Source organism: Necator americanus, chromosome III (assembly GCF_031761385.1).
Source record: "Necator americanus strain Aroian chromosome III, whole genome shotgun sequence".
In the NCBI taxonomy this organism is placed as follows: Eukaryota; Metazoa; Nematoda; class Chromadorea; order Rhabditida; family Ancylostomatidae; genus Necator; species Necator americanus.
This window is the reverse complement of record NC_087373.1, coordinates 10,652,230-10,679,319: the sequence shown is the minus strand read 5'-3', so window position 1 is coordinate 10,679,319 and position 27,090 is coordinate 10,652,230. Positions and strand designations below refer to the sequence as shown.

At 41.5% G+C, this 27,090-nt stretch overlaps 2 protein-coding genes across 4 annotated transcripts; one reads left to right on the top strand and one right to left on the bottom strand.

Annotated features, from left to right (window-relative positions):
* Window positions 1-290: 290 nt before the first annotated feature.
* On the top strand, window positions 291-7,841 carry RB195_009197 (uncharacterized protein; the record flags this gene model as incomplete). Its single annotated transcript, XM_013446078.2, has 13 exons — window positions 291-392; window positions 526-660; window positions 719-815; window positions 2,206-2,324; window positions 3,464-3,521; window positions 3,575-3,716; window positions 5,609-5,702; window positions 6,327-6,473; window positions 6,540-6,622; window positions 7,045-7,114; window positions 7,394-7,477; window positions 7,608-7,684; window positions 7,745-7,841. The coding sequence occupies 13 exons, from the start codon at window positions 291-293 to the stop codon at window positions 7,839-7,841; spliced, it is 1,305 nt and encodes a 434-aa protein (XP_013301532.2).
* Window positions 7,842-9,938: 2,097 nt separating this feature from the next.
* RB195_009196 (uncharacterized protein) lies at window positions 9,939-25,443 on the bottom strand (the record flags this gene model as incomplete). Of its 3 annotated transcripts, none has more annotated exons than XM_064196072.1 (19): window positions 9,939-9,967; window positions 10,053-10,167; window positions 10,251-10,303; window positions 10,355-10,427; window positions 10,512-10,625; window positions 10,771-10,885; window positions 12,062-12,123; window positions 12,330-12,385; window positions 12,451-12,595; window positions 17,154-17,251; window positions 17,309-17,398; window positions 17,462-17,543; window positions 17,618-17,702; window positions 22,549-22,697; window positions 22,750-22,831; window positions 22,899-22,962; window positions 24,593-24,679; window positions 24,829-24,859; window positions 25,405-25,443. In XM_064196072.1, 19 exons carry the CDS (start codon window positions 25,441-25,443, stop codon window positions 9,939-9,941), a joined length of 1,569 nt encoding a protein of 522 aa, XP_064047215.1. The 3 variants fall into 3 exon arrangements, with proteins under 3 accessions (XP_064047215.1, XP_064047216.1, XP_064047217.1); XM_064196071.1 differs by having other exon boundaries at window positions 10,053-10,113; XM_064196070.1 differs by lacking the exons at window positions 24,829-24,859; window positions 25,405-25,443 and having other exon boundaries at window positions 24,593-24,665.
* Between the last annotated feature and the right edge of the window lie 1,647 nt (window positions 25,444-27,090).

Below are 27,090 nucleotides of genomic sequence, written 5' to 3'. Positions count from 1 at the left end.
TAAAAAAACTTCTATTCGTATGGGCTACAATACTTCAACATTGTACAGAATAAGCACTGATACTTACTACCTCATTCCCAAATGTTTCAATTTGTTTGACTGTCCTCATTATCCGCATATTAATGCTGAAACTCTCAGAATGTCTGGCGTAGCAACAGCGGTCACCGTCACAACGCTAATGATTTCTAATTATTCCATCTGCCTCTGGTAGAAATTTCTTGCTTTTCTGTCCCTCGTGTGTGGCATGAGGTGCGGATTGAGGGGTCACAGATTGGGTCCACTAAGAAACCATGGGTTTCATCACTACACATCTACCGTATGCTGGACGAACAACAACATTACGAGTTGGTGAGAACTATGTGGAGTCTAGGCAAGATCCGAATGCCAACCAAGTAAGAGAGCAAATCAGAGTGGAAAAATTGAAAAGAGTGGTATTTTTTTTTGTAGTTTGAAGCCAGGTTTAAAGATTATAGCTCAAGGGGATTTTAAAAAACAAACTATTCTACAAATACCCGTTGCATTTAGATCATCGTCCCGCAGATGCCAACATGGAAAAAATACGCGCGGATAGTTTTGCCCCATGTTGGTCTTATCCTGCTATCGTTATTGTATGTCGTTGGAGGCGCCGTAGCCTTCTATCATATGGAGCGTCCGAATGAGGTGACCGTAAGAAAATTAACAATTTTCTCTCTTATCTTTTTAATAACAAACTTTTCAGATGGCTGTTCGAGAGTCGGCGATTAAACGGTTCAACCAACATAAAGAACGAATGTTAGACGAATTATGGACTCTAGTTGAGTCCGGTGCACCGGCAGGTACTGTCTTTACCAAGTTTATTGTTCCACTGGCCGTCGCATTGCGTCCACTCCGGCGCGACTGCGACCAAGAACGCTGGTAAAGCTGGCATGTAGATGAGAGAAGTGCTTTGCAAATACCAAATTAAAGATGCCGCAAAGACACAATGGTTCCATTTCAACGTGACTTATCGAGCAAAAGTCATTGGTACTAGAAATAAAACTACATACATGTGACTTGACCTAATCGGCGGGCTGATATTATCGCCTGATGCGATTGCTCGCATCTTCGTCGAAGTCCTTGAGCACACCTCTGCCCAACCTACTCGATCTTCAGCAAGAGAATGCAAGCACAGAATCAATCCATCTGTCTTTATTTCATACTCTGCGAAAGCTTGCTCGCCTAAACTGCCTTTCCACAAAGTGTGCTCCCAGGTCCTGTTTCACCATATCAGTGCAGTACTTCCGTTTTCGACTAGCTGGCCTCTTCCAGCTTGAATCCGGGAGAATCCTCAGAACACGTTGAAGAACCCGGTCTACTGGTCTCCTCTAATATGACCAAAGAAGCGAAGACAACTTTCTGTAGCTACTTTCGACGACGGTGACAGATTGTAAACGTTGCTACGCGTCATCCGCCGGTACACCACATCAACGTCCCAGTAAAGTTCTTCCTTATGGCACACCGTAAGTCAAAAGTAATCTATCAGTAGTTTAAACAGCTTTCTCTCCATGCGGTCAAGGTTCTCCATCACCACCGGCGGTGTCCCAAGTCTCCGATCTGTACATCATGATAGGGTGAATAGCGGATAGGTAAACTCGCAGCTTGACTTCGTTAGTGGTGGAGTCAACCACTGGCCGTGGATGTGGTGTACTGTGCTTGACTCCATCACATCCGTGATGGCTATACTGTACATGTGTTGAGTTTAGAATAATATGGAATAATGAATAATAAACGGATGTTGCGCATTACTCTGAGTTCTCGTCTCATATCGCACTCTCTCAAACGTAGTCTCGCAATTCCTACTGGTTTCTAAGGCAATGACTTCAATTTATCAACTTTTTATCTACTTATTTTTTTCGTTCTCTGAAAGATTACATATTTTTAAAAGACGCACGACGCTAAAGCTATGAAAACCAAACAAATCTGGAAGAATGTGATAACTGGCACTACTTAGGGATATATTATCCGCGCATGTCTTAACAAATCCCAAGGACAGTACTGTACCGCAGTACGTTCCACGCATGCACCCGATTGTGTGGAGCTCAGTGAAAACACCGATCGATTATTAACCAGTCCTAAAACTGTAATAATTCCTAAAAGTAAACATCTTGCTTCTAAAGACTACTATATCTCTCCATATGTATATACCTAAGTTTTCAATCAAACCTGGTCAACTGAAAAATATTGCAGATTTAATTGAGGAGCGAGCTAACCTCTACGTTGAGAATTCAACTCGTATTCTCTTTGAAGCTTTCGACACTCACTTCATTAGTGCAGCTCTTCTGAAGCCTGGTGGTGAAGATGAAGAAGTAAGTTTGCAGGATATTAAAACGTGCCAGCGGTATGTTCACAAAAAGTTTTTTTTTTTTCCCCAACAAATCTTCTGTAGCAGCTGTAATTTGCATGTTTTTGTACTTATTGCTTGTGTTATACGTTCCTAATGGTTTTTTTTTCACTGTAAGTCTGTTTTATGGAACTGTGCTTATCTATTGCATACGTGTAATCTACCCACATAATCGTATCTGCATCATAATTTGATGCAAAAACATGATTTGATAAAAAAAAAATAAAGTTCCTACACTCAGCACCGAAAGTGTTCGACCTAATGGCGATGCGTTAAGATAGCGTGTGTAGAAATGGAAGAAGAGAGAGTGTATGTCAAGCAGAGCGAGAGTTTGCGCTGCGGTAGGCGTCGCGATCACCCGGTTGAACACACTTGGCACTGATTATATATCGGTGCGGTTGCTATCACCTATCATTTGTTTGCTCACCAACATTCTTCCATTGAGTAATGAGTCAAAGAGATATGTTGTGTTGATTCTAAGTTTCGACTGAGCATATCCTAATTTCCGTAGTATTTTTTTTCCAAAATTTTTACTATCAACAATATTCGCTGCTTGGAACAAAAATGAGTTAAGCAGTCAAAACGTGAATGTCTCTAAACACTTCCGAAAAAGAAAAACATTCAGCTGAAAAACTTTGACGATATACTAGAAAACATAAAAAATATAAAATAAAAAATCTGACGTTAATTCTAATTTGTGATATTTATTTATATAACCTTTGGAGATTTTTTTATTATTTCACTGGGAATTATTTGCTTACGTGAATAGTATCAGGACATGATGTAGTTCTTATATGATTTTTGTATGATGTAGTTTTTCGATAGTTATGTTCTTTCTTATATGATGTAGTTTGTTCGTCCAATATTAACGACTGGAATGTGCGGGAACTCTTTTTTGCCTCAAGTCCGAGTGGAATCCCCTGAGGCACCATTCGTTGTGTCAGTATGTCATCGCCTCTAACTTCTAGAGGTCAAGGATATAAAAACTATTGACAGTAAATGAATAGCAGCTCCCAATGCTGCAACCATTGTTTTGTTCAAAAAAAAAAATCCAAAGAAAGCCAACGCTTTGTGAGGGACTCAGTTAAAAAGTAACATTTTCAGTACTCATGGACATTCATCACAGCATTATTCTTTACTGCAACCCTTCTCACCACGATTGGTAAGGATTTCGTTTATGTTATTTTGAATTTAGATGATTCATTTTTTCCCTAGGATATGGTAATCTTGTCCCTGTAACATGGCATGGGAGAATGTTCTGCATTGCCTACGCTCTTCTTGGAGTACCTCTCATTCTCATCACTGTAGCGGATATTGGCAAATTTCTGTCTGAAAATATTATTTGGTTATATTCAAGGCTGGTTTACTTACTTTATTCATATTTTCTTCTGATACAACACGTAATTTTAACTAGTCCTCACATAATTCTGCGTCAATTACTTTGATGATAGCAGACAATAACAACTGATGAGGAGATCCACAACAATCGGTGCTACCGCCGATTGTGATCCTAGAATGTACTTGGGAGTGCTCATTCATTTCTGGTAGTGAGTATTTAGTAGCTGAATACTTATCTACGTTTATTTATGCACAAAATGAGTAATAGAAGAAAAATCTCAGTAAAACGAAACAATGCAGTGAAAAGAGCACTCCTATCCCACACCCAATTTTTGTAAGGTAAAGCATATCCCATCGCATTAAAATGTCTGATTTGTGGTGCAAAATTCCGTAAAAGGAGATGCAGTGATTTTCAACCGTTCATAGAGGATTTTGACGTACATATTACCGTAGCACAGTTAGTGGCTAACTTCGGAACTGAGGCAAAGGCAGCATGCTACGAAATTAACAATGTTTGGATCTCTCCATGAAAAGGGTGTTTAAAGGGTGTAGATCATGACTACGAACGCGATGACTATCATTCCCCTTAATTGTCCTGGAAAATGGTGTGAGAAACGCCCCTAACGAGCAAATTTTCCTACGAGGCCCCTACTGACGTGCTATAACCGCGGTAATTAGTGGAGAGTATAAAAAAGCAGGCACCCAGAAGTTCGTATCCGTAATGCGCAGGAAAGCAAATAAATACTACTGTGTTTTACAATCCCAAAGAATGCTCCTAGGCTACAAGAAGTATTTAAAAAAGATAAAATCACTGACGTATCAGTTCACTCGGGGTGCGGCAACGCGTTTTACTACAATTCGTAATCGTTGACGTTTTCGAACGCGTGTTGGCGTACGCAGTCACTTGCGAGGACCAGCTGATGATCAATTCAGTGTTTTTATCCTCCCAGGCAAATCTGATATCGACCTCGTAGAGATGAAAGGCTTGGTTTGCACTGGAGCGGTTTTGATCCATCGACACAAAAAACTGCAAGAACTACAAAAGAAAATCCACCATACGCGCAGTGTCAGTGTCTTCCAGCGAGCGGACAATCAATGCGGTGCTAACGCAATCTCTTCTGCTTGCCAGCGGACCTGCTGCGTACGCCAGCGGTCGCAGATTTGGCACCTCATTTGGAGCATCGTAGCGAAATTCGACCACCAACCACCTATACTCATGATCTCATAATCTCCTTTAAGCCTTTTCTCGCTGGAGTGATCCCAACTTCGTTAATTTTTGGTTAGCTGCCAAGGTTTGCGGTGCACCGATGTTTGCCGTAGATCCGTCGGAAACGACGAGCGTTGCGAATTTTTGGCTAGAATGCGAGTGCAAGCACGCAGTTGTTGGTCAGACTGCAAGCTCAAACATTTGGGTCAAAACGACATGAAGGACGGTCCAGTTGCGTAGATGGCTGAGCTCGTAGCGGCGCGGTGGAACTTAGCGGTTGGAATCGAGGTGGGACGAACTGCAGCAATGAACGGTACGGTGGCAGCAGGGGTCCTCACTAGATCTCAACCGCTGCGCTCCACCGCACCGCTTCGAGACCAACCGCTTACGCAACTGCACCGTGCTACATGTCGTTTTGACTCTGCTATATGACAGTTCCTGTATTCAATCTCGATATGAGTTCATCTCGATATAATTCACAACAATTCTATGGCACAAAATTTGTGGTAAAAATTAGTTACGGTCTTGTTGTAAAGCACGAGAATTGAGGTGAACAACTGATACCAATACCGTGTAGAAGTTAGAGTGGAAAAGTTGACCCATTCCGAAAAAAGATGTTGTAAGTTGTTGTTGTTGAAAAAAGTTGTAAAAGAAGTTTTGCGTTAAAAATTCAAAAGCGAGACTATAATGTGGATATTTTTCAGATACTCAAAAGCTCGTAAACAATGCCGTCATCACCACTATAACGCTCTGCCCACAAAGGATGAACATAACCGAGAAGGAGAGCAATTAATGCAGGTTCGTACTACTGATACATTACAAATTTGGGAGGTCTCGACTACCGTAATACCTTTGACCACATAGAAAATACTTAGAGCTTTTCCTCATCATCCCTCACCACTAACCTAGACTATATTTTTATTGCAGTTTTCAGTACTCCAATTCAAAAGTGGAGATTAAAAGGAACGCACACTTTAAAAACAAAATTCAAACAATAAGATACTTTGAACCCTAATCAGTAGAATATGTCCTGTTTAAACGACCTAATTCAAAGTGCAATCTCATAAGCGGTTGCGCTTTCAGTGGGACCCTCATTGTTTCCGATCAGACAGGGAATCCGAGTGAGGGTCCCACTGCAACAGCAGCCGCTTACGTGATTGCACCACAAATCAATGTTTAGACCAAACAAGTCTGCAATAGCTTACACAGTTACACCAAACTAAAATCATTTTGACACGAATTTACGAATTTTTATATTTTGAAGGAGTAGCCATTTAAATCACTAAGATTCCGGCTCGTTACCAACTTTATCTTCCAAAATTGATCATTAATAAAACTCTTTAATAGTTCGAAACGTTTCGCATAATGTAAGATTTCATTACATAGCTTCAGTCCTGACTCAATTTATTTTCGTTAATTTAGGGCCTGGAACAATACATCTCGATCCCCGTCGCTCTTATTGTTATGATATTGTTGGGTTACATGACTGTCGGAGCAGTACTTCTTGGATCATGGGAAAACTGGCAATTCTTCTCAGGATTTTACTTCTCCTTCATCACAATGACTACGGTAAGAACAGAAGTTCTTTCTTCTTTACTGCTGCAATTCAGATTTAAAAAAAATCGTATTGTTTAGGTTGGCTTTGGCGACATTGTCCCTGTTAATCGAGAATTCTACCTGCTTGACCTTTGCTATATAATAGTTGGCCTAGCTATAACGTAAGGAATTTTTACCGCTTGTCTCATTATACAATCAAAATCTTCATAAGTTCATTTTCAAGATGTTTTCCGAATATTTCGTTTCGAAAATGTTCTGCTAGTCGCACTGTTTGTGCTTGATCTACAAACACTCATTGGAGCTGACTATTGTTATGTCCATCCTTATGATCTGCGACGCGCGCGCACGCAGATACACGCGCTACTTCATTCCTCTTTCTTAGAAGGAGATTAATCGTGTTCATTCGATCGAACAAATTCGATCTCGACTACGTCTAAAAACAAACAACATCCTAAATCAATCTGAAATTGTTCTCTTTGAAAAATTTGTACTACTCAGATTACTTCTCAGTTCTTAAATAACTGAAAAAATATGGACTACACATAAATGTGTTTTGCTAGATGCTTGAAACCACCAATTTCAGAACCATGTGCATTGATCTCGTTGGCATACAGTATATCCGCAAAATCCACTATTTTGGTAGAGCTATAAAGGTAATGATAGAGCGGACCATTCTCTTTTTACTTATTACCTCTTTTCAACATTAGATCAAGAGTTCAGTCAAATCATTCTGAATTACGGCACCATATCCGTACGTTTAAAGCGATGCGGTTCTCAACCACGACCATCCGTTGTTGAGCGGTCGGAAACCGCGTCGCTTCGTGCGTGCGTTTATGCGGCATAAGGCAGAACGTTTCAGTAGTCAAGTAACAACAAATACACATCATGTCAAAGAAAGAAGTCTTTTCCGAAGAAAAAGCCGCATTTTTCAGGATGCTCGATTCGCTCTTGTGAATGTAGGCGGGAAAATGGTGCATGTGCCAGATCTTATGAGATACGCAAGCGTTCTGCAACAGGTTCAGTTTGCTCGGAGTATAACGTAGCTCTTGTCTTCTCAAAAAAAAAAAAAAAAAAAAAAGATTTTCTCTACCAATCTTGGCTACAGCTCAAGGAAATCAATTAGAAAGATTTTCTCTTTTTTTGCAGAAATATGGACATAAGAAACCGCAGGATACAGTAATAGTGAAAGGAGCTTATGCACCGAAGGATATCAACAAAATTAGGTGAGTAGAACCTTGTCGCCAATTATGGTAGTTCACCTTACTGATCTGCTTATTTTACAGGTTCATTGATTACGGTGCATTGGCATCTGTGGAAAGCTTCCAGACGATCTTCTCTAATATGATGAGTACTAAATCCAAGGAGGCGGTTGCAGTTTAGGAACCTGTGATCGAATCACCGTAAAACAGAATGCAATGTGGCTGCGGTTTTCTCCTTAGAACGTGGTTGTATCACCTCATATATAGGTTAAAAATGTGGAACACATTGGTCCTCAGAATAACATGCCAAAAAAAAAATTACGAGTTCACAAGCTATGATCATGTAAACACGAACTGAAGCTTCCATTTATGTTTTTTGTTATGCCAACGAGGTTTAGGTAAAACTTTATTATGGGCCTGACGTTCCGACAAACTCGTTTTTATCAAAGGTCTGAAAATGGTTCAAGGTCTTTGATGGCGTGCATATCCTGTAAAGACGAGTTTGTCGAAACGTCAGGCAAATAATAAAGTTTCACCTAAACCTCATTGGAATAACAACAAAACATTGATACACTTCCCGATTCCGAGATTTCAAGAAGAGAGGACATGGAGAACTGAAGCTTGGTTTTACTGCGCAAGCGGGGCGGTGGAGCTAGCGGTTCCGATCGACTTCGGACCCTCCTGGCTACACTCTTCTCCGTAATCATTGGAGTGGAACTGACGATGGTCCAAGCTGGATCGTAATCGCTTTTTCGACTGCGTCAAATGCGGTATACCTCGTGGCGGTTTCCACCCATTGGCAAGTGATTGTGGTCGCGTCACGTCTGCTGAAGATTCGTCGGAATCACAAAGGAAAGCGTCACAGAGACTTGTTGATAGGAATATAAAAAAGCCGTATTGAGAGCCAAAGGCGCATAGTATTTGCCACAATCCGAGCAGTACTTGCTTAAGTCCGGGAGGACCTTTCTAGTTGCAAGTTTGCACAGCAGTTCTGGTCAAAACAATTCTACGGTTAGTGGATGAAGAACTTACTTCTCCTTTTAACTTTTTCGCCTCGAAAGAAATACTCACTAGTATTTGTTTGTTGGAAAAAATTACCCAATCACACTACAAATAAAAACTGATTTTAAATAAATCTTCATTGGATTGTATAAGCTAACACATGAAAAACACACCGCTACTTGGAGTAATAACACGAAAATAACAAATTTCATATAAAGAACAAAACTTCAGAGATGGACTAAATCATGAAAAATTTCTGGTGCACAGATGGCTGTTTTCAAAGCAACGAAACAAGAAGAAATTGGTCAAAAATGACGTCCAGCGAAGCGCTAGAGCGCTACAACGCAGTACCGGTCCGTAGAAAATCGGATAGGATCTAGTGTGCGCATCAACTTTCAACCACGTCTATAAAGTCGTAAAGTCATACTTTCGACAATGTCCTTTATTTTCTTTTCTTACGGTGTTCTCTTTAAAGATGGTGCTCCACCAGTTTTTTTTTGGTAGTCCTAATCAAGAAGAAGATCAAGTCTCGCTATTATTTTACTGCAGGAATTTCGCTCTCGTTCGAAAAGTTGCGAAAAACAGGTGTGAAATGAACTGCAAAGAATTATAGTATTATAATTATATTATAATTATACATTCTTGGACGATTAGCGATGAAATCCCCTTCATTTTTGGACGGCAGGCGAAAGGAGCCCCTTCACATTTGTACGGTTGGTGAAGGGACCCTCTCACTTTTGAACGGTTGACAAAGGCTTGACGGTTGACATCACTTGAAGTGCACCCCGTGAGCTAGACCCCCTTCAGCTGAGGAGTGTCCGGCTCCTCCCTATCGCTTCTATGGCTGTACTTCTCAAACGGTTACTTGGCTCTTGTTGGAGAAATTCAGAAATACGATCGAAAGTGCAAAGTTTGCTTCACCGAACCTGGTATTAAGGACAGCAGCTGGTTGATTCCGAATTAGAAACTGGCGCAGATCGAAAACAGCCGGTCGGCTGCACTTCTCAAATGCTCTTTACGACTCTATCACCGCTGGCTAAAATCGTTTAGCCCCACTAATTTTCACGTTTGGTTGGTGCATTTTAAATTGACAAAACTGCCTGACTCCAATATTTCATCGCTTCTATAAACCACACCAGAAATCTTTCGAGTCTAAGTGAGAATTCATTAAAAATGAAGAAAACAGGTTATGCAAAGTAACCAAATTCATCTTTCAATTCAAATAATGAGCGTCTGCAGCCGAGCTTTATAGGTCTGAGGGAATTCCTCTGGCTCTTCAATCGTGATTACCACCGTCAGCAAACCCTTAAACAAAAAAAAAATCGAGCACAAGTCTGTAACAGATATTACGATAACAAGCATTATCTCTAAATGCTTGGAAGACACCAACCATAAACAGATTCAGAAATTTGGACAGGAGCGCTTTGCAAACCGTAGTACCTGCTCAGGTGCTGGAAATAAGAAAGTGGTTGCGATTTAGTAGTCCAAAGAAACAAACTTGATTTCTAAAAAGAAAGGAATCAAAAAAGCATACTGGAAAGGAGCGCAAACAAAGAGGAATTGAAAAATAAGACAAATAAAACCATACAGAATCGTGTTGAGCATTAATTTGAAGCGTAGACGCATAGTTTGTATAGAGCTCTAAATAAAGATTAATATTCAAAGAAAGAAGGCTTATTTATGAAGGCTCACCGTAAGTGTCGTTTCCACTAACACTCTCCCAATATTGTGGCATATACTCAATCGGAACAGCGTACTGACCGTACTAAAGAAAAACATGTAGCACAGAAGAAAACTGAATTTAATTAATGCGAGATGCAACGCGTTAGCAGATGCAGACCCACCATACCTGTAGCGTAAGGCTCTCACAGAAATTGTACTCAAAAAAAGGAATAATACTGCACGTACTCGTAGTCGCGTACGTAGGAGAAGGCACGACTGCAGAGCTTTCTACTCCTGACTCCTAAAGAAGATCTAAACTTCAAAATTCAGCTGTAGAAAAAAAATCGAATGACAGTTCATTGAACAAAAAAGGTTCTCGTTGGAATAATATGCTTAAAAGGAGAGTTTGCGAACTAATCAACCGAAAAATAAATAACGGCACGAACCGCGGCGACCGATTCCTTCGTATCACGACCACGTTCAGAAAAAGTAGAGGAATTGTGGTACGAGCCAACCGGCACTGGCTGCGAGTAAGGAACTAAGTCCGTGATTTTTACTTTTCTAAATTGAATAGTAGTAGCATGATAACAGAAAGCAATGGCACACGGGCAATATTTATGCATCAGCAATCCTTACTGAATATGGTACATAACTCTCGAATACCGGTCCTGCAGTACATCAAAAAGGAGAAAGTTGCTGAGTGTTTGTGGTTATCTGTTTACATGTTTTACCACTAGCTACTAACATCTGAATTTTTAATCGCAGTCCTATCATGTTCCAAAAGTGATGTGAGTTTTTGCGATGAACCCAAACAATCATTTTTAGGAACTGAACTGCACAGCTACCTCCATGCATTCTTTTAGAGATCCCAACACCAAAAGTTTCGTGATAGACTGGAAGGCGATCAAGCATTGTAGTTCATACTTTACAGTTCAAAATAGCAGCAGCACCAGTGAACTTTTATCTACACCTGCAAGGGTCGCAGCAAAAGTTATAATCCACAATTCCGCGCTTTCTACGAAAGCGCTAAAGATTTTTGGTTCGCTAGTACAACATCACGATATTCAGTGACAAGTTTGTTTGCTAGCGTAGTCTAGAGTGAAAGAGATTGGTAAACTCGTTACAACTACTGTTCCTTATTAAACTGATCTATTATTTTCATCTCAAAATGGACTTCTTTTTTACCAATGTGAACTTCATGTAAACCTCTATAAAAGTTCCAATACTGTTCTAAAATTTCTATTATCTACACAAGATTAGTCCAATCCAACCAGAACATGGCACCATCCTCTTATCCGGATTCAAAAAACGATTCTAGGGTGGAAACGTCGACAAAGTGCTTATTAACCAACTAACCAACACAGTAGCCGAGTAGACATTGACCTCGACATGAAATAAACATAATTAAGCCATTTTCTGCACTAGTATTTGCTGTAAAGAAAAAGGCTGTATGTCGTTCATGAAATCTAAGTAAACTAGGTCGAATTTAACGTGAAAAATACCCAGTCCGATTTGAAGCACCTTAAATTAAAATGAATCCAGTTTAGTCTAAAAAGTATCAGTTATATTCGGAAGTTGTTCTACTTTTTTGAAATATATCCACATTCACACAAAACGTGCCCAGAGCAAAAAGAAACATCTGCTAGCGAATGTGGTGTAAGAGATTGTTCGCAAAATCCAAGAAGGTGCATAAAGTAACAACGAGTAAGACGATGGAATCTAGGCAAAACAACTGACTTCTCCTTCCCGCCCACTGCAATCAAACGCGAATTTCGATCCAAACTAGCCAACACAATTGCCTGGAAAGATGAACTACAAAACGATCAAAACGTACGAAAGATCAGTTGAAATTTTTTTGTCTTCGACTTTTTTCTTTATGATTTTGCCTGCAATTCTCTGCGCTAAAAAGTATTCTAGTGTAGTAAACAATTAGTGCACCTGAAGTAGAGTGAACCAAAGAACAAAACACGTAATTGTAAAGAAATCAGTTCAAAATCAAACTAACTTCTTGAAGTGACTCTTCTTCCATCAAGTAGCAACGGGTTCCTTGATGAAACTCTTCTGGAACTTAATTCTTTCTACTCCAAAGTTGGACGAATAAAGAAGGTAGTGAAGCAGAAACGAACGCTGTAAGAGTGATAAACCAATCCTCTCCAATGCTCGCCTCCGGTCCTTCGAAAACACATCGTATGCGACATTGCGATAAACGGAAGGATCCAAAGCCTTCACAGCAGAATAGGGAATAGGAGGACGCCAAATAGGTAAAAATTGCTGAAAAGAGGAAGCTTACACAGTGAAGAGGGATGCTAACTGTGAAGGAGAAAAGCAGCAACAGAAAATCAAAACACGGAAAAGTGAATAAATGCAGTCGAGTGCGAAAATCGTAGACTGGCTACTCAGAACTACTTGTCTTTCTTTTAAAAATAATTTAACGCCTAAAAGTTGATGTTCGACACGATACAACCTCAGAAAATGTCGTTAGCCTGTCATGAGGATGTGGGAGGTAGTCATAAATCGCAGACAAGCTAACAACTGCTCAACTTCTAATTCACTTGACTTAAAAGCGTCACCCCACTAATTTGAGGTGGTACATATTTCAAGTGGAGTATTCGTATACGGGATCGTAGATTATGGAGAGAACGGTGATTTCCTCCAATTCCTCCTAATTGGCGTAAAAAAACGGCCGGAAGATATGGCTTCGAGCGTTCCGGAGCGCTATTTTCCACAACGAGTTCGATTGGAACGCGCCAGCCGTGTGCACGCGCCGCATCTCCCGGGCCGTTTTTTATGCCAATTAAAAGAAATGAACGGAATCACTCCCCTCTCCATAATCTACTATCCCGTATAAGAATACTCCACATGGAATCCGTACCACCTCAGATTCTTGGAGTGATGCCTTTAATCAGCGGGAGCGGTGTCACGGCTCAACGCGGCTATCTGCATCTTCGTCGTGATGTGTGGTCCTTGAACATATCCGAGCCCAAACTTTTTCATCTTCAGCTACAGTTCGCATAGAATCTACCTATTTGTCGCTCTTCCGTAAGAGGAAGAACTTTGCTTCTCGAATGAACTGCCTGTCAACGCTGCGTCCTCAGATCTTCCATCACTTAGGATCTGGAAGCATCCTCAGAAAAACATGGACAAGATGATCAGATGGACTCCTTATAACGTGACCAAAGACGCGAAGGCGGACTACTTCAGAAGACCGGGCAAGGTGTTCACTTCTTTCATCCGTCAATACACAATATCCACTTCCGAGTAAAGTTCTTCGTTATGGCACACCAACGGCCCAAAGTAGCCTAGCAGTCGTCTAAACACTTTTCTCTCCATGCAGTCAAGCTTCTCCATCACCGCCGACGGCGCTGCCTAAGTTTCCTATCCATACGTTACGATAGGGCTAACTGCGGATAGGTAGAATCGCAGCTTTACTTCGTTGGCGATGGGGGTCGACCATAGGCGCTTGGTCAATGAGTTGAATGCCAAATTAGCTTTAGCACATATCTTCTGAATCTGTCGTAGCCGTAATCGTTTTTCAGCATACGGCCCAAATAATAGAACTCATCCACGAGTTCGATAGATTGTCCATCCACCCTGATTTCCGTTGGAGATCCACATTTGTTTGCATTTTTCAGGGCGAAGTCGCAGTGCATAGGCTGCATCTGATTTCGATTCAAGGTTAACATATCGTGACCTCGCGCTGCATGAAGAGAATTCTACTTCATAGTCTCCACTCGAAATCCTCCAAGGGACGTGCGCTAAAACAGTGTTAAAACGACATTGGCGGGACACTGCTCAGCTGTTCTGCTGTTCTTCGCATTATCTCATCGGCGGCAAAGTTGAACAGAAAGGGTCCGCCACGGACCCTCGTCTCATTCCAGTTTTCTCTTCGAATGGTGGATATCCGGCTGGTGTTCGAACTGCAGCAGTTGTTCTTCTATTCATGGCCTTATTCAGAAGTACGAAGTTACCTCCATCGGTAAAAGCGCGTTGAGAAGACGGTCTTGAACGAGGAGAGTCGAAAGCTTCGAAGTCCAAAGAAGCTAACTGTAAAGACTTCGAATACCGTTGCCACAGTTCAATCAATCTCCTCGCAATAAACACCTGATATTAATCGTCGATCGACCAGGGCGGAAGCCAGCTTGTTCGTCGCGTAAGGTTTCTTCGCGATTATTCCATCCAGGATGACCCGCTGCAAAACTTTGTTCATTATGCGTAGCAAACAAATTTCTCGGTAATTCCTATGTTCGTTGACGGATAGCATCTTGTGGAGAAGAATTATGATAGCGTGCCTCCACGAGTCAGGTATCTTTTCGTCAATCCACCTTGAAAGGACGATCTTCGTCATCTCACGAATCCCAAAGGAAGGAAGGGATTTCAGCATTTCTGCGCTAATTCCATCCTTTTTTTTTTCTTTGCATCCTTATGAAAATCAAATCCATATAGCGAAAGAGTCAACGTTATCCACTCTCTTCTTGGTCCGCAATCCAATATTGATCGACTCGTTGGAGGAACCTCTTTCTGCATTCATCGTCTTTCAAACCTCCCAAGTCGAGCTTCGGTTGATGTTGTACCCCACGACTCCTTTTCTGGAACCGTGCCATAAAGCTGAGAACTGGGCGGTGGTCGAAATCGAATGCGACATCCCAGACAGCTCTATATCTTCGGATATCTGACAAAGGGATGTTCGTTGTCAGAACGTAATCGAGCTGAAGCTTAAGAGTCGGCATCTTCCGGTTTCGCTGTTGTTTTGGTGCTAATGGGATTGCCAACGCCCTTGCCACGTAAGCGGATGTCGTAAGCTGATCTTGGTGATCTTCCTCTTAAACGTGGATGCATTGATGAGGTTCATCTGCTCGCAAAAGTCTAACGGACGACTCCCATTTTCCGATGTTTGCCCGGTGGGATAAAACCATTTTCCAAACACATAAGCGGTTTCCGTAGGTGAATAAATTCTTCAGAGTTTGAGTCCACTGAGATATCGCAATCGTAGAAAGGCGCATTTTGACGATGTTGATACATACTCCTCTACCAGGTTGCTGTAGTCGTTCCTGACAGCTGCACAACCTCCTACCTTCTTTTCATCAGCATCAGTAGATGGTGTAATTGTGGATACGGTTGAGGATGCAATCCCTGATGTGTGGGTCCTGCAATACAACGGCCTATGCAGATATCGCAGAAGTCCAGATGAGCGGCCTGTTGCAGTTAACTTGGCAACGAAAAGCAGTTCAATGTTACGAGACGGATGTTTGTTGCGAAAGGTTCCATGTTTCCCTCACGCATTCGAGCTCTAGGGTATGGGCTCTGGCATGGTGCTGGACAACAGCACTTTGCTGCAGTGTATGGGAAGCTTTTGCTATATAACAGTGCAATATAAGAGTGCGAGTTATATTGCTCGTACGCTCCCAAGGCGTATACTCAGGTGCCTGACCTAATTAAAGGAAGCATATCATGAATGTTTAAATCCCTCCACGAAAAGATAGAAGTAGGAGGTGTAAATCACCACCATGAGCATAGTCGCGATTCCAACCAGCCAGAAAGAGGCGTTAGACGGAAGGCGAAATGGCTTATTTGGCACAGGACGTCCAAGGATGGAACTTGTGACGCGGTAGAATGCAGCTAGTTCCGTTGTCGTCCATTAATCACAACACAACCAATACATCTCAAATAAACTGCACATTCACTCATCTCCGTAATTGCAGAAAGGCGGGTGTGGCGCAGTCGGTTAGAGGTCCGCTGTTCCCGCACGGTCGATCGTTCGAAACTGCCTTAGTGCAAACCAAGCTTTAATCCCTCCCGGGTCGATAAATTGGTACCAGACTTATCTGGGTGCATGAAAACACAGACTTGATTATCGGCTGTTCCCCGCAAGTCATTGTAGGGGCCAACACGCGTTCCAAAACCTCAACGATTACGAATTGCAGTAAAACGCGTTGGCGCAACCCAAAAAGATTGATACGCCAGTGACTTTATCATTTGACTTTTTATCCTTTTTACAATGGAAGATGCGTTGCAGATTGTCATCGTTCTACCAACTGTAATAAGTAGCATCGTTGAGGACGCAGGGGCAACCAAGGGTGTTTCATACTTCTTTCTCTCTGCTACTAGTGGGAATTGAGCGTCATCACACTTATATTCGTGAACTACACTCTTGCCGCTATCTGTTCGTGATGAAATCCCAAGATAGTCAATTTCATTATGTGCTGCCTCTAAATCCTTTCAGAGTTCCGTTACCGGCGGTCAAACAGTCGAGTGACGGTGAGAGGTGAGGTAGAGTCCAGTGAAATGGCTATTGAAACTACACAATTTTTAAAAAAATCCGGTTTTTTTTTTTTACTTTTGCTATGAAACGATGCAAAACTTCACCTATCTACTAATCAAACAGTTGGCCCTAATTTTCTGTGAGGTTGTCCTATCACACTGGATTTCAGTGAGTTATAAATGCAGTAAGATAGACGATGAGAAATAGTGACATTCCGAAAAAAAAGTCAACAGGAAGTCAAAATCATTCATGCAACATACTACACCAGACAATCTTACAGAACAATAAGTAGTTTCGTTAGAGCTCGTTACAGCCGTTGCCAAGAAAATACGGATGGTTCAGATTATTGCTGTCGCCACGCGACCCAATGGGGTAGCACGGGCGTCGCAGAAGAAGAAAATCCTCAAAACAAAATGATGCGGTGGTTGCCCCACTCCATCTGTGGGATGTTAGCCTATAGGCTCCAACTTGTTGATGGTTGATGGATGAAGCATCTTTTGTAAGAGCAGTTAAGTTCTCCCTCTACTCGTTTGACAGCAGTGCCTGTAAGTTCACTTTTATGGTGCGTACCTTGCCTTCGATGTCGCAAGTTCTAAATGAGAAACATTGCTCCATGGAACTTAGAGCTGCAAATGGCGAAGGAGTTTTGATATCCGTCCCGATAGCGTCTACGAACAAGAAACGTTCCATCACACGTCTGATATAAAATCACTGGACCAACCCACCCATATCAGCTCGAACCCGATCAATAGATTCCTTGATTGTCGCTGGTGAAAATCCAAATGTATGCACGTAGAGGAAGTTGTAAATGATAGCTGCAAAGTTGAGAAGATATGCCCTCATGCAATGAAACAAAGAAATTTTATGTGCAATTTTACTTTGTGCGTATGCGAGATGGACATGATCCTTTAGTGGATACACCATGTCATAATGCCCTCGTGCAGTCTCACACAGCATAACCTGGATACGATTAAAAATTAACTGCAGAACAAAAGAGAATGATTTGTGCGCGGAGAAGTATGACCATACTGTACCTTATCTGGTCGCTTTTTTGAGCGTTTTGGGCAACGGTAGATTTGGGGTTGTTCTCCGACATTGCGGTACACGTGGATATCAATTCTGAACGGAAATCTTCAACAAATGAGGTGACTTAAGGAAAAAGGTCGGAAATTAACGCTATATGAAAATAAGATCCTCGACAAGAATGAAAATGATAAGAAAATATCGTCCGATCTTAAATCTTAAATCAGTTATAACTGCATAATATTAGCGTTCTTCTTACTAGACCTTTCTGAAGCTATGTCCCAAAAAATCACTAGTCTATCTCCTTAACAAACTCCTATTTAGTTCTATCCCAAAATTACTTACAGTCATTGTCGAGCGTGTTGAGTCGGCGTGACGTGTTACATCGGTCACTAGTTCTCCCGTTCCATTGAAATGGCAATTGAACTCTAGTTCAATAGCGCCGATAAGCTCCTCGAAGCTGCACCTATTTATTACTTCTGTTTCCTTTTTCGCATATTTTTCCGAGTTTAGAATCACACATTTGTAGCATCCGAATTGTTTCCTGTTGAAAAATTCGACTTTCAATGAGCCTCGGCATAGTAAGATGTCGTACTGATTTTTGATGAGCTGTACATGGAGTTGTTAAATAATTTTACTGGCTAACGTTTCGGCAAAATCGCTTTCTAGAGCCTGAAATGGGCGATCCAATTTACAATTTAAACGACCAAACCTCTCCACAACTAAACAGATAAACTCCATGCCTACTTTTTCAATCACCAACTGGTAGCGGTCGTTGGGTACATGCAGCCGAATAAGTGCCTGCAGAAGAGGCTGTAAGTAGCCCAGAGCAGGCGTATCTTAGTCCACCTATGATCACTAAGCCCCATCCATCACCACGTCACTGAGGTCATTACCTGTTTGTATTGCAATTAAATGATAGAGTTGACTTCTAGGAAGGTTCAAAGAATGAAAAGGTACCAACGTAGCAAGTGGAAAAAGACGTAGAGAATGAAAATGCTAAAAATGAAGAAATATAGGAGAAGATTTGTGCCATTTGGAGAAAAAAAAACAGCATGAGAAAACATAAATGAAGCTGAAAATTGAAAACGTTCCAAATAGAAGTTCCAAAATGAAAGTTAAAAGGTGTAGAAACGAGAACCTGGTTTTTGAAAGATGTAGATTTGTGATTGAAGAAACTATTTAGAAGATATAGATGTATATTTGTATTTATACAGACTATTTAATTCATGTAAGATACTGCAGTAGTTTGTAAAAGTTTCGATTTGTTTGTTTCACATAGATAAAATACTACTATTTTCTATTTCTGGGATTTCGTGCGCAATTGTTTGATGTATCTCTACACATAAGCGATCGATGGTCCGTACAGAAGCAATACGAGAGATAACGTGCTCCCGCAAGGCATGTTTCGCACCTCATCAGACGATGACGGCCGAAGATGGGCGTGATGGGCGGGGCGTAAGGCGAACGCAGCGCAATGCTCTGCTGACGCTATTAACTGCTGCGCAGAGCAATTAACGACAGCGTTGCCAGTCGTTTCCCCTAAGGATAGGTTGTCGCGGAGGCTGCGGATACCTAACGATACGCACCCTCACCAACTTAACGACCACACTGAATACACCTTGGATCGGAGGCCCCTGGCGTGGACCACTGAATGATCGATCCGAGTGCGAATGGTTCGAATACCTCATTCGGATCAGAAGGTGCGAGTTCCAGTATTATCGACATACATTCGCCTTTGCGGTTCATTTTAAGGTTTTTGGCTTGGATCCAAAATGCCTCTAACGATTATCGAGCCAACGCTCTAGATTTGGATCCTGATTTCAAAATCGGCTCCGGCGTGTTCTGTGTTCTATATGCACCTAAAAATCCCGCTTTCTGAACGACCAATGGGGTAGGATAGCAAAATCCTACCCCACTGATCGTTTAGAAAGCGAGACTTTTAGGTTTTCCTCCCCCTTCCATTGTCCACTTCAAGATTGACCTGCCGACCTGTCAAGTACTCTATTTCTTTATCAGGATCCACGAACTCCAGTACAACAGCAATCTACAGTCCACTGACTCTGTTACATTCAAAGTGAGACTTATAATTAGTAGTGTAGGAGGTCCTACGTATCGGATAGGGTGGTTTCTAAACACAATATTTGCGCAATTGTTGAGCCGCTCGAAACAGCGCGGTGGGGCAGCAGTTGGAACCGAAGTGTGATCTTCGCAAACTACAACGATGGGTGGTGTCAGCAAGGGTATCACCACGCTCCTAGGCGCGCCTCGAGAGAACCGGCGTACGCAATTGCTTCATGTCGTGCTTTGTTTCACATGTGCTTCATGTCGTTTTGACCCTATTACACCTGCCTATCTAACAAATCCGTATGTTCCTAGACTACCTGCGTGCTGCACAGCTGACAAGAGGCTGTGTCATGGAGTCATTCGACGACGAAGCAATGTATACGAATGTATGTGGTGACTCTGCAATACAGACTATGTTCGAACTGCTGAAAGAAAATATGAGAAAGATCAATTTATACGAATTCTCAATGTCCCAACTGCTGGTTCTTCTCGAGGCGTAGCTATTTCATTTATGGCCAAAACTGAAGCACCTGTTCTGAAACTCCGTCCTCGGTTCTACTCTCGGTACATCGACGATCGCTTTGTCATATGCGCCAGCCAAGAAATGGAAGAATGTTTTGACTGTTGAACCGAAAGTCCGAACATATAAAACTTATAGGGAGAAGCCACAGGAAAATTGGGTTCCTTTTTGAACATCCAGGTTGGCATCTCGAACGGTGCCTGCCAAAAAAAAATATTATCGTAAGCCTAGTGACAAGAACATCTTAGTTTATTTTTTCTCGGCTCATTCATTTCAAATGAATAAGGCTGTAATTAACATGTTCCGCACAGCAAAAACCGTTTGTAGTGGGCTTGAGGAGAGAAGAGAATTGTTAACTATGGCTCGCGAAATTGCTGTTTCTAATACTTATGAAATCAGAACGTCTGAAACAAGGCGATACCGAAGTGTACAAGCACTGCCCTTGAAAACCACCACCACAGATAAGATACCTTTCTGCTTTACTTACATCTCCGATGAAATGGGCACTGCCATTAGACGATGTCTGAGCAGAGCAGACTTAAATAGCTCCGTTTCGGTCGTTGAAATACCACTGAACAATTTGAAGCGTCATCTAGTCCGGAATCGTTTGTAAGATACCTTCTGTACAACACCTATATAAGTGTATTATTTGTCAAAGAGGTAGACCAGGAGGCTGCTTGAGATCTAGGGTAATCTACCTGATTTCTTGCACAAACTGTGGCGACGAGTATGTTGGTGAAACGGCACGTCCGCTTCAAAGAGCACGTGAATGGAAAGAATAGGTCACGAGAGTGGGCACCTTTAAGTGCCCATGGAACACAAAAACACGACGGAGCTGATTTTGAAATCAGGATCTAAATCTTAGCGCACGAATCTAAAAGTTGGCTCGAAAATCCCTGGAACCATTTTGGATCAAAGCCTAAAACCTTAAAAAGAACAGCAAGGGCGAATGTATGTCGATAACTCTGGAACTCGCACCATATCTCGGATGGTTCTTCTGATCCTAATGAGGCATTCGAAGTATTCGCTCTGGGATCGATCAGTCAGTGGTCTATGCTGGGCGTCTCCGATCCGAGGTGAGCATTCAGTGTAGTCGCTAAGTTGGTGATTGAAAAAGTAGGCATGGAGTTTACCTGCTTAGTTGCGGAGAGGTTCGTCGTTTGAATTGTGGATTGAAGAGCCCATTTCAGGTTTTGAAGAAGGCAATTTTGCCGAAACGTTAGCCAATAAAATTATTTAACAACCTCGTGCACAGCTTATCGAAAATCTACATGACATACTTCCTGTCACTTTTCTCGTTTGTTTCACTGGCTGGGCGCTTGTAAGGTGTTGCTGTACTGATAGGATTTCCGTGTGATTGCGCATGATTACCGCTCTTTCCTGGACATCGCTACGACCACAACTCCGAAAAACACATGCACAGTAAGAAAAGAGTGTCAGCAGGGAAGCAAAAGATGAAACAAAACAAAATGGATTTTGCTAGGACTGTCTAACCCTGCACATGCGCTATCATATGGGAAAGAACGGGAAGCAGAAAAACGGAGCTCTTCGCCACCGTTTACTCGATCAGTTCCTCATATCGACCAAAAGCTGAGGCAGGACGTTATTCCCGAAGACAATTCGCGACAAGAGAGCGCAACACGTTCAACGTCGACTGTAGATACGAGAAGTTAATATCTTATCAGAATCTTAGAATCTTATCTTATTATCCTAGAATAATACGAAATAACAGGAATAAACTGAAAGAATAAAGGAATAGAAAGAAAAAGGAATAAAGGATAAGAATATAAATCAATATCTTATTATCCTAGAATAATACGAAATAACAGGAATAAGCTAAGGGCTTCGCCCAGTGCTTGTCTTCCTACGGTGGGATCAAAACGATCTTAAGGCCGATTCAATTGCGTATGTCCAATTGTGGGGTTGTCGCTAGCTACAGTAGTGCAGTCGGTTTGCTACAGGCTTCAGGTTCTCGTTTCCACCAGACGTCAAAATCAAAATCCGGAGAGAATCCCGCTCGTGAAAAATCTTAGGATGCTACACTATGTCAGCAGATTCCACATTTTGGACATGTCACTCAATCATGTCAAATTAATTACCACCTGCGTATAAATCTTCAAGTTGAGTTCAAGTACTGTCTTTGTGAAGAAGTCGTTATGATAGCACAAAAGCACTGAGAGTGGAAAAGTAAACTGAAGTCTTGAAGCACTTCTAAGGGAATAGATTGTTCAGTTACTTGAAAGGTATTTTCGAATACGATTTTTTACTTCTTACACATTGTGCATCGTTTACTCACATATACTCTCGTAGGTACCCTGGCTGCACTTCACTGAATAGAAATGTGAACAAATAAACCTGAGGAGACGAGTGATCGTCTCTAGTGTGTCTTCAAGTCTATTCACAGCAGGAAGACCAGTACGGAGGCGTTGTAAGCGATAACGCAAAAGTAGTTCTTCTTCTACAATTTGTTTGAGATCGAGGTATTCGCTCTGGTCCATACTCAACTAGAAAACCACGCATTAATGTCAGAAGTTTCACAGCGACCGTATGACTCACCGATTCACAAACCGCTCTGAAAACACTACTCCCTTTGTCATTAGGCATCATCTTCTTAACTAGGCCAATACGAGCCAAATACCTGAATCAAGTGCTCGAACTTCAGAAAATAAGCCAAAGTAATTATAATTTGGAGTTCGATCTCTAACCGATCCATTGGATCTCCTATAAACTTCCGACAAAGTGGCGTTGAAATCGCATTTTGGGATGTATCTAAAATTGGGTGTGTACTTTCTGATTATGGTGTTTAAGGTCAGCCCACACAAAGAGAATTCTTCTTTTCTTTTCTTGTTTGTTCTTTTTGAGGTACCAAGTGATCCATATTCCCCAAAGTAAACGTCGAATTACTCGCTGGTTTACCAATAATGCGGTTGCAGTCTTGTTCATTTTCGCTCCTTTGTTCACCACACCCATTGGTTTGTGGTGCAGATTTCAGGTGGAGTATTCTTATAAGGGATAGTAGATTAAGGAGAGGAGGGTGATTCCGCCGCACAAGGCTGGCGCGCTCCAGTCGAACTCCTTGTAGAAAATAGTGCGCCAGAACGCTCGAAGCCGTATCTTTCGGACCGTTTTTTTTTATTAGGAAGAAATGGACGGAATCGCTCTCTTCACCATAATCGACTATGCCGTACACGAATACTCCATCTGAAATCCGCCTTTAAGGCATCACCCCAAAAATCTGGGGAGGTACGGGTTTCAGGCAGGTAATGCCTATACAGGGTCGTAGATTGTGGGGAAGAGGGTGATTCCGTTCATATCTCCCTGTATCAGTGTAAACAGACGACCCCGGAACACTGTTTCTTACGACGGCCCATTCGGACGTATCGCAGACGGGAAAAGGCAAAACCCATTCGGACGAAGAAACAGCGTTTTGGGGTCGTCCGTTTACACTGATGCAGAGAGAGATGAATGGAATCACCCTCTTCCGCACAATCTACGACCCTGTATAGGCATTACCCGCCTGAAACCCGTACCACCCTAGATTCGTGGGGTGATGCCTTTAATCGGCTACTAGTGGATCCATAGGAAAATTTACAACAGGAAATAGATTAGGAATTTCATCGTGATCACTTTAGGTTATACTGGAAAAAGCTGTGTCCCATGAGAGTCAGAGCGCTGTAGTTTTTCCCAGCATTACTCGTAGCGTTCCGAGCACACTTCATAACGTCATTCTCATGTTTATGTTACGACACACAAATTGCACAACGAAGAAACTAAATCAGAATAAAACATTTATGAAAAAAAAACTATAGGTCCATAGGATGCCTTTACCCTAAATGAACATCAAGAAGATAATTAATTGTAGCCATCTTAATCCCACCGTTGTTCATTCGGTGGACCTTCCCCAGAACTTCACAAGTCACAAGCGTCACCACGTAACGGTTATTGCGTTAGATAGCCCGTATCAATGTTAACGAGTCACAAACGGACTAATCATACTAAAGTCGCAGAGATGTGGACCGAAGATGCAATTACGCGGACTCAAAATTGGATCTGCTCGAATCGTTTATGCATAAGCAATAAATCACCCAGTACATAAAACACAGAAAATGCTTGTTGCATAGAAGAGTAGCGAGCAAATGAAACACGTACATTCGATCCCTCTAAATTACGAAGCGCAGCATCTTTAGCCAGGGCATCTTGGCAAACTATTCTATTAAGGGCACCACTTATAACCCTGAAGTGAACTTCTGTGAAGTGATCTTCACTTCTGTGAGCTTCCGCTTAATCATCCAATAAAGAACAAATACAGTAGTAACAATCTATAACACTTTCACCACTGCTAGCATCGACGCATCACAATAAAGAACAGATTCCCGCCGGGAAGCTAAAAGTAACTCACTGTTCGAGACATTCGTGGTTCCCACACGACTTCCTCGCTGGAAAGATATGTAGCCAGATTTCAATTGAGTCATCTTAGTGTCGTGCTCTAAATATCGATGATTACACCCTCTACTGACCATACATGGTTAAATGTCAAGTCTATAACCCTTTCGAAAGATTTCACACTCTCCAAAACAACGGAGCCATGCAAACCCAACCAGAAAAGAACCCCAAAAGCACTACCATAAAACTTACCAACGACCCCAAATCGAAATTGATGAGAACACTTTCAAATTACGAGCTCAGCGCAATACGCACCACATGATTATCCACCGTATAGGACTTCTCAGCGAGACCCGCATACTAAATTTTTCAGCACAAAGCTGTGTGGAGTGCAGCATCTGTAACTATTCGTTGTTGATGATTAGATTCATAGAATTTCATAGAGATTAGACTCGTAGGCTGTGTGTTTGTGGAAAGGACTATGTACTTTTGTACAGGTCTTTGGTACGGTTTTAAATATCTCAGATTTCACTGTGAGAGTATCGTGGTAGGAACCGTAGAGTTGATATATTTGGACACGCAGAGAGCTGACCTTCGTTCTGGATGAGGATTGGCCTTTTTTGCGAGATTTGATATGCAACAGATCTATGCTGGGTATGAATCAATTTCTGAGATTCGTTAACGGTTCTTCGAGTAGTTGCTGTCGAAATACACCTTTCATTCTTCCGTTTGTGAATTAGCATCCAATAGCGTCTATAACATATCAGAATTTAGCTTCGGATACGTTGTAGACGCTACTGCATGCGTGCAAACGTAATCTCATCTTACGTTCATCACGTTTTCTTCGCCATCCCTCCTTTCCATCATTGTCTTCTTGTTTGTTTCCTTACGCCGGCGTTGATTTGAACGGTGCGAATGCTATATTTGCTAATGGTTACAAGTGGGTGTCGTGACGCTTTCAATGGCACCAACACATCTGTCGCTTTCCACGATCGCTCAATTTACCGGAACTTATGTTGAGATGCAAATTTCGTCTCAAATATCCTCTCCTAATCGATCTCTTTTCTCAAAGAACAACATACATGAAATTCATTCCCTTACCGAGCGGGTACAGTTCGCGTGTTTTACAGTACTCTTCTAGGACAAGAGTTGACTGGCCAGTTTATAAGGAAAACTTTTCTTATTCAACTATAGATCTCGAAATTGATTTGAATTGTTTAGAATGATATGCAGAGTAAGAGAGGGCAATTTCTTTTAAAGATTCACAGAAAATTCTATACCTCGCTGTTCATTTTTGATCACCGCAGGAATTTCGTTTCTTAGGATTTTCCATTGGAACTTCTCGCAGTTCTTTGAGTCAGTCTATACGCCGTATAAGTGATCTTACTATGAATTCGAATAGTTGTTTAAATTCATAGCAAAACGATAAATATGGTACGTATAGCTTAATCAAAAATTATGACGTCTGGTGATGATCAGCTGAGTAGTGCCTGATATACGGTCGTTCGGTGAATCGGTACCAAAACATCGGTATACAGGAGTTTACTTTAATAAATAAATAAACTACTACAATTACTACTCCAATACTCCAATAAATTATAACTCTATTGTTCACAGATATTAATCAAAAAAATAGTTTACTCGAGTTTACTCTGGTTGTGCAAATGCATCTTTTGCTGTTTATTTATTTGCCTTTTGACAACGACTGTTTAGCACCTCCAAATGTTCATAAAGTTTTTGATTGATTACACTTGCCGTTTATAGGGGATTTCTACGCGTGTGATCCATTTTTTCACATCTTATATTGTTTCTCTTTACTTTTGTTTTTGTTTCTATTTCTATCTATAATTGTATTATTTTTCTCATTTCATGCTTAATAAGTAGGACACAGCTCCATTGAGTTTTACTTGCTAGAACTACAGGTAAGGAACGGCCCAACCCACTAGGTTCTAGGCACCATAGTTGTATTTGGACTCGATCGCAACATTAAGTTACTTATAGACGGTGTCGACCGTGTTCAACCGGATGAGGGAAACATATCTGTTGCTAAGTATAAGCTATTTCTCTACTGGATACACTATCCTTCTTGTTCCAATCGGTGACGTACGCACTCGAACGGTTGAAAACGTCTGACGTCAACTATAACATAGTTTGTCTTTTGCATAATTGCGGTCCCTGGTTGTAGTTCGTGAACTCACTCTCCTTGTGGAATGAGCTGGTTTTCCTCGGGACCTCAATGGATATCTGTGAGAAGTTCGTTCTTGTCTTCTTAGAATTTTTTTTAGTTTTGCTACCAATATTCAGATAGTATTTCATCGTCTATGTAGTTCACAGTTGGTTTTCTTTGTTGAATACATCTTCATAAACAACAGCGCTTTGTGCTCGACTTTGACTGAATTTCTCGGTGATGATGATGATTTACAGAAGTGAGCATGATGACAAGAAGCTTATACTCCAATTGCTGTTCTATTGCTTATCCAAGGCCTTTTCCGCTTTTCTCGACGCCACTAAGCC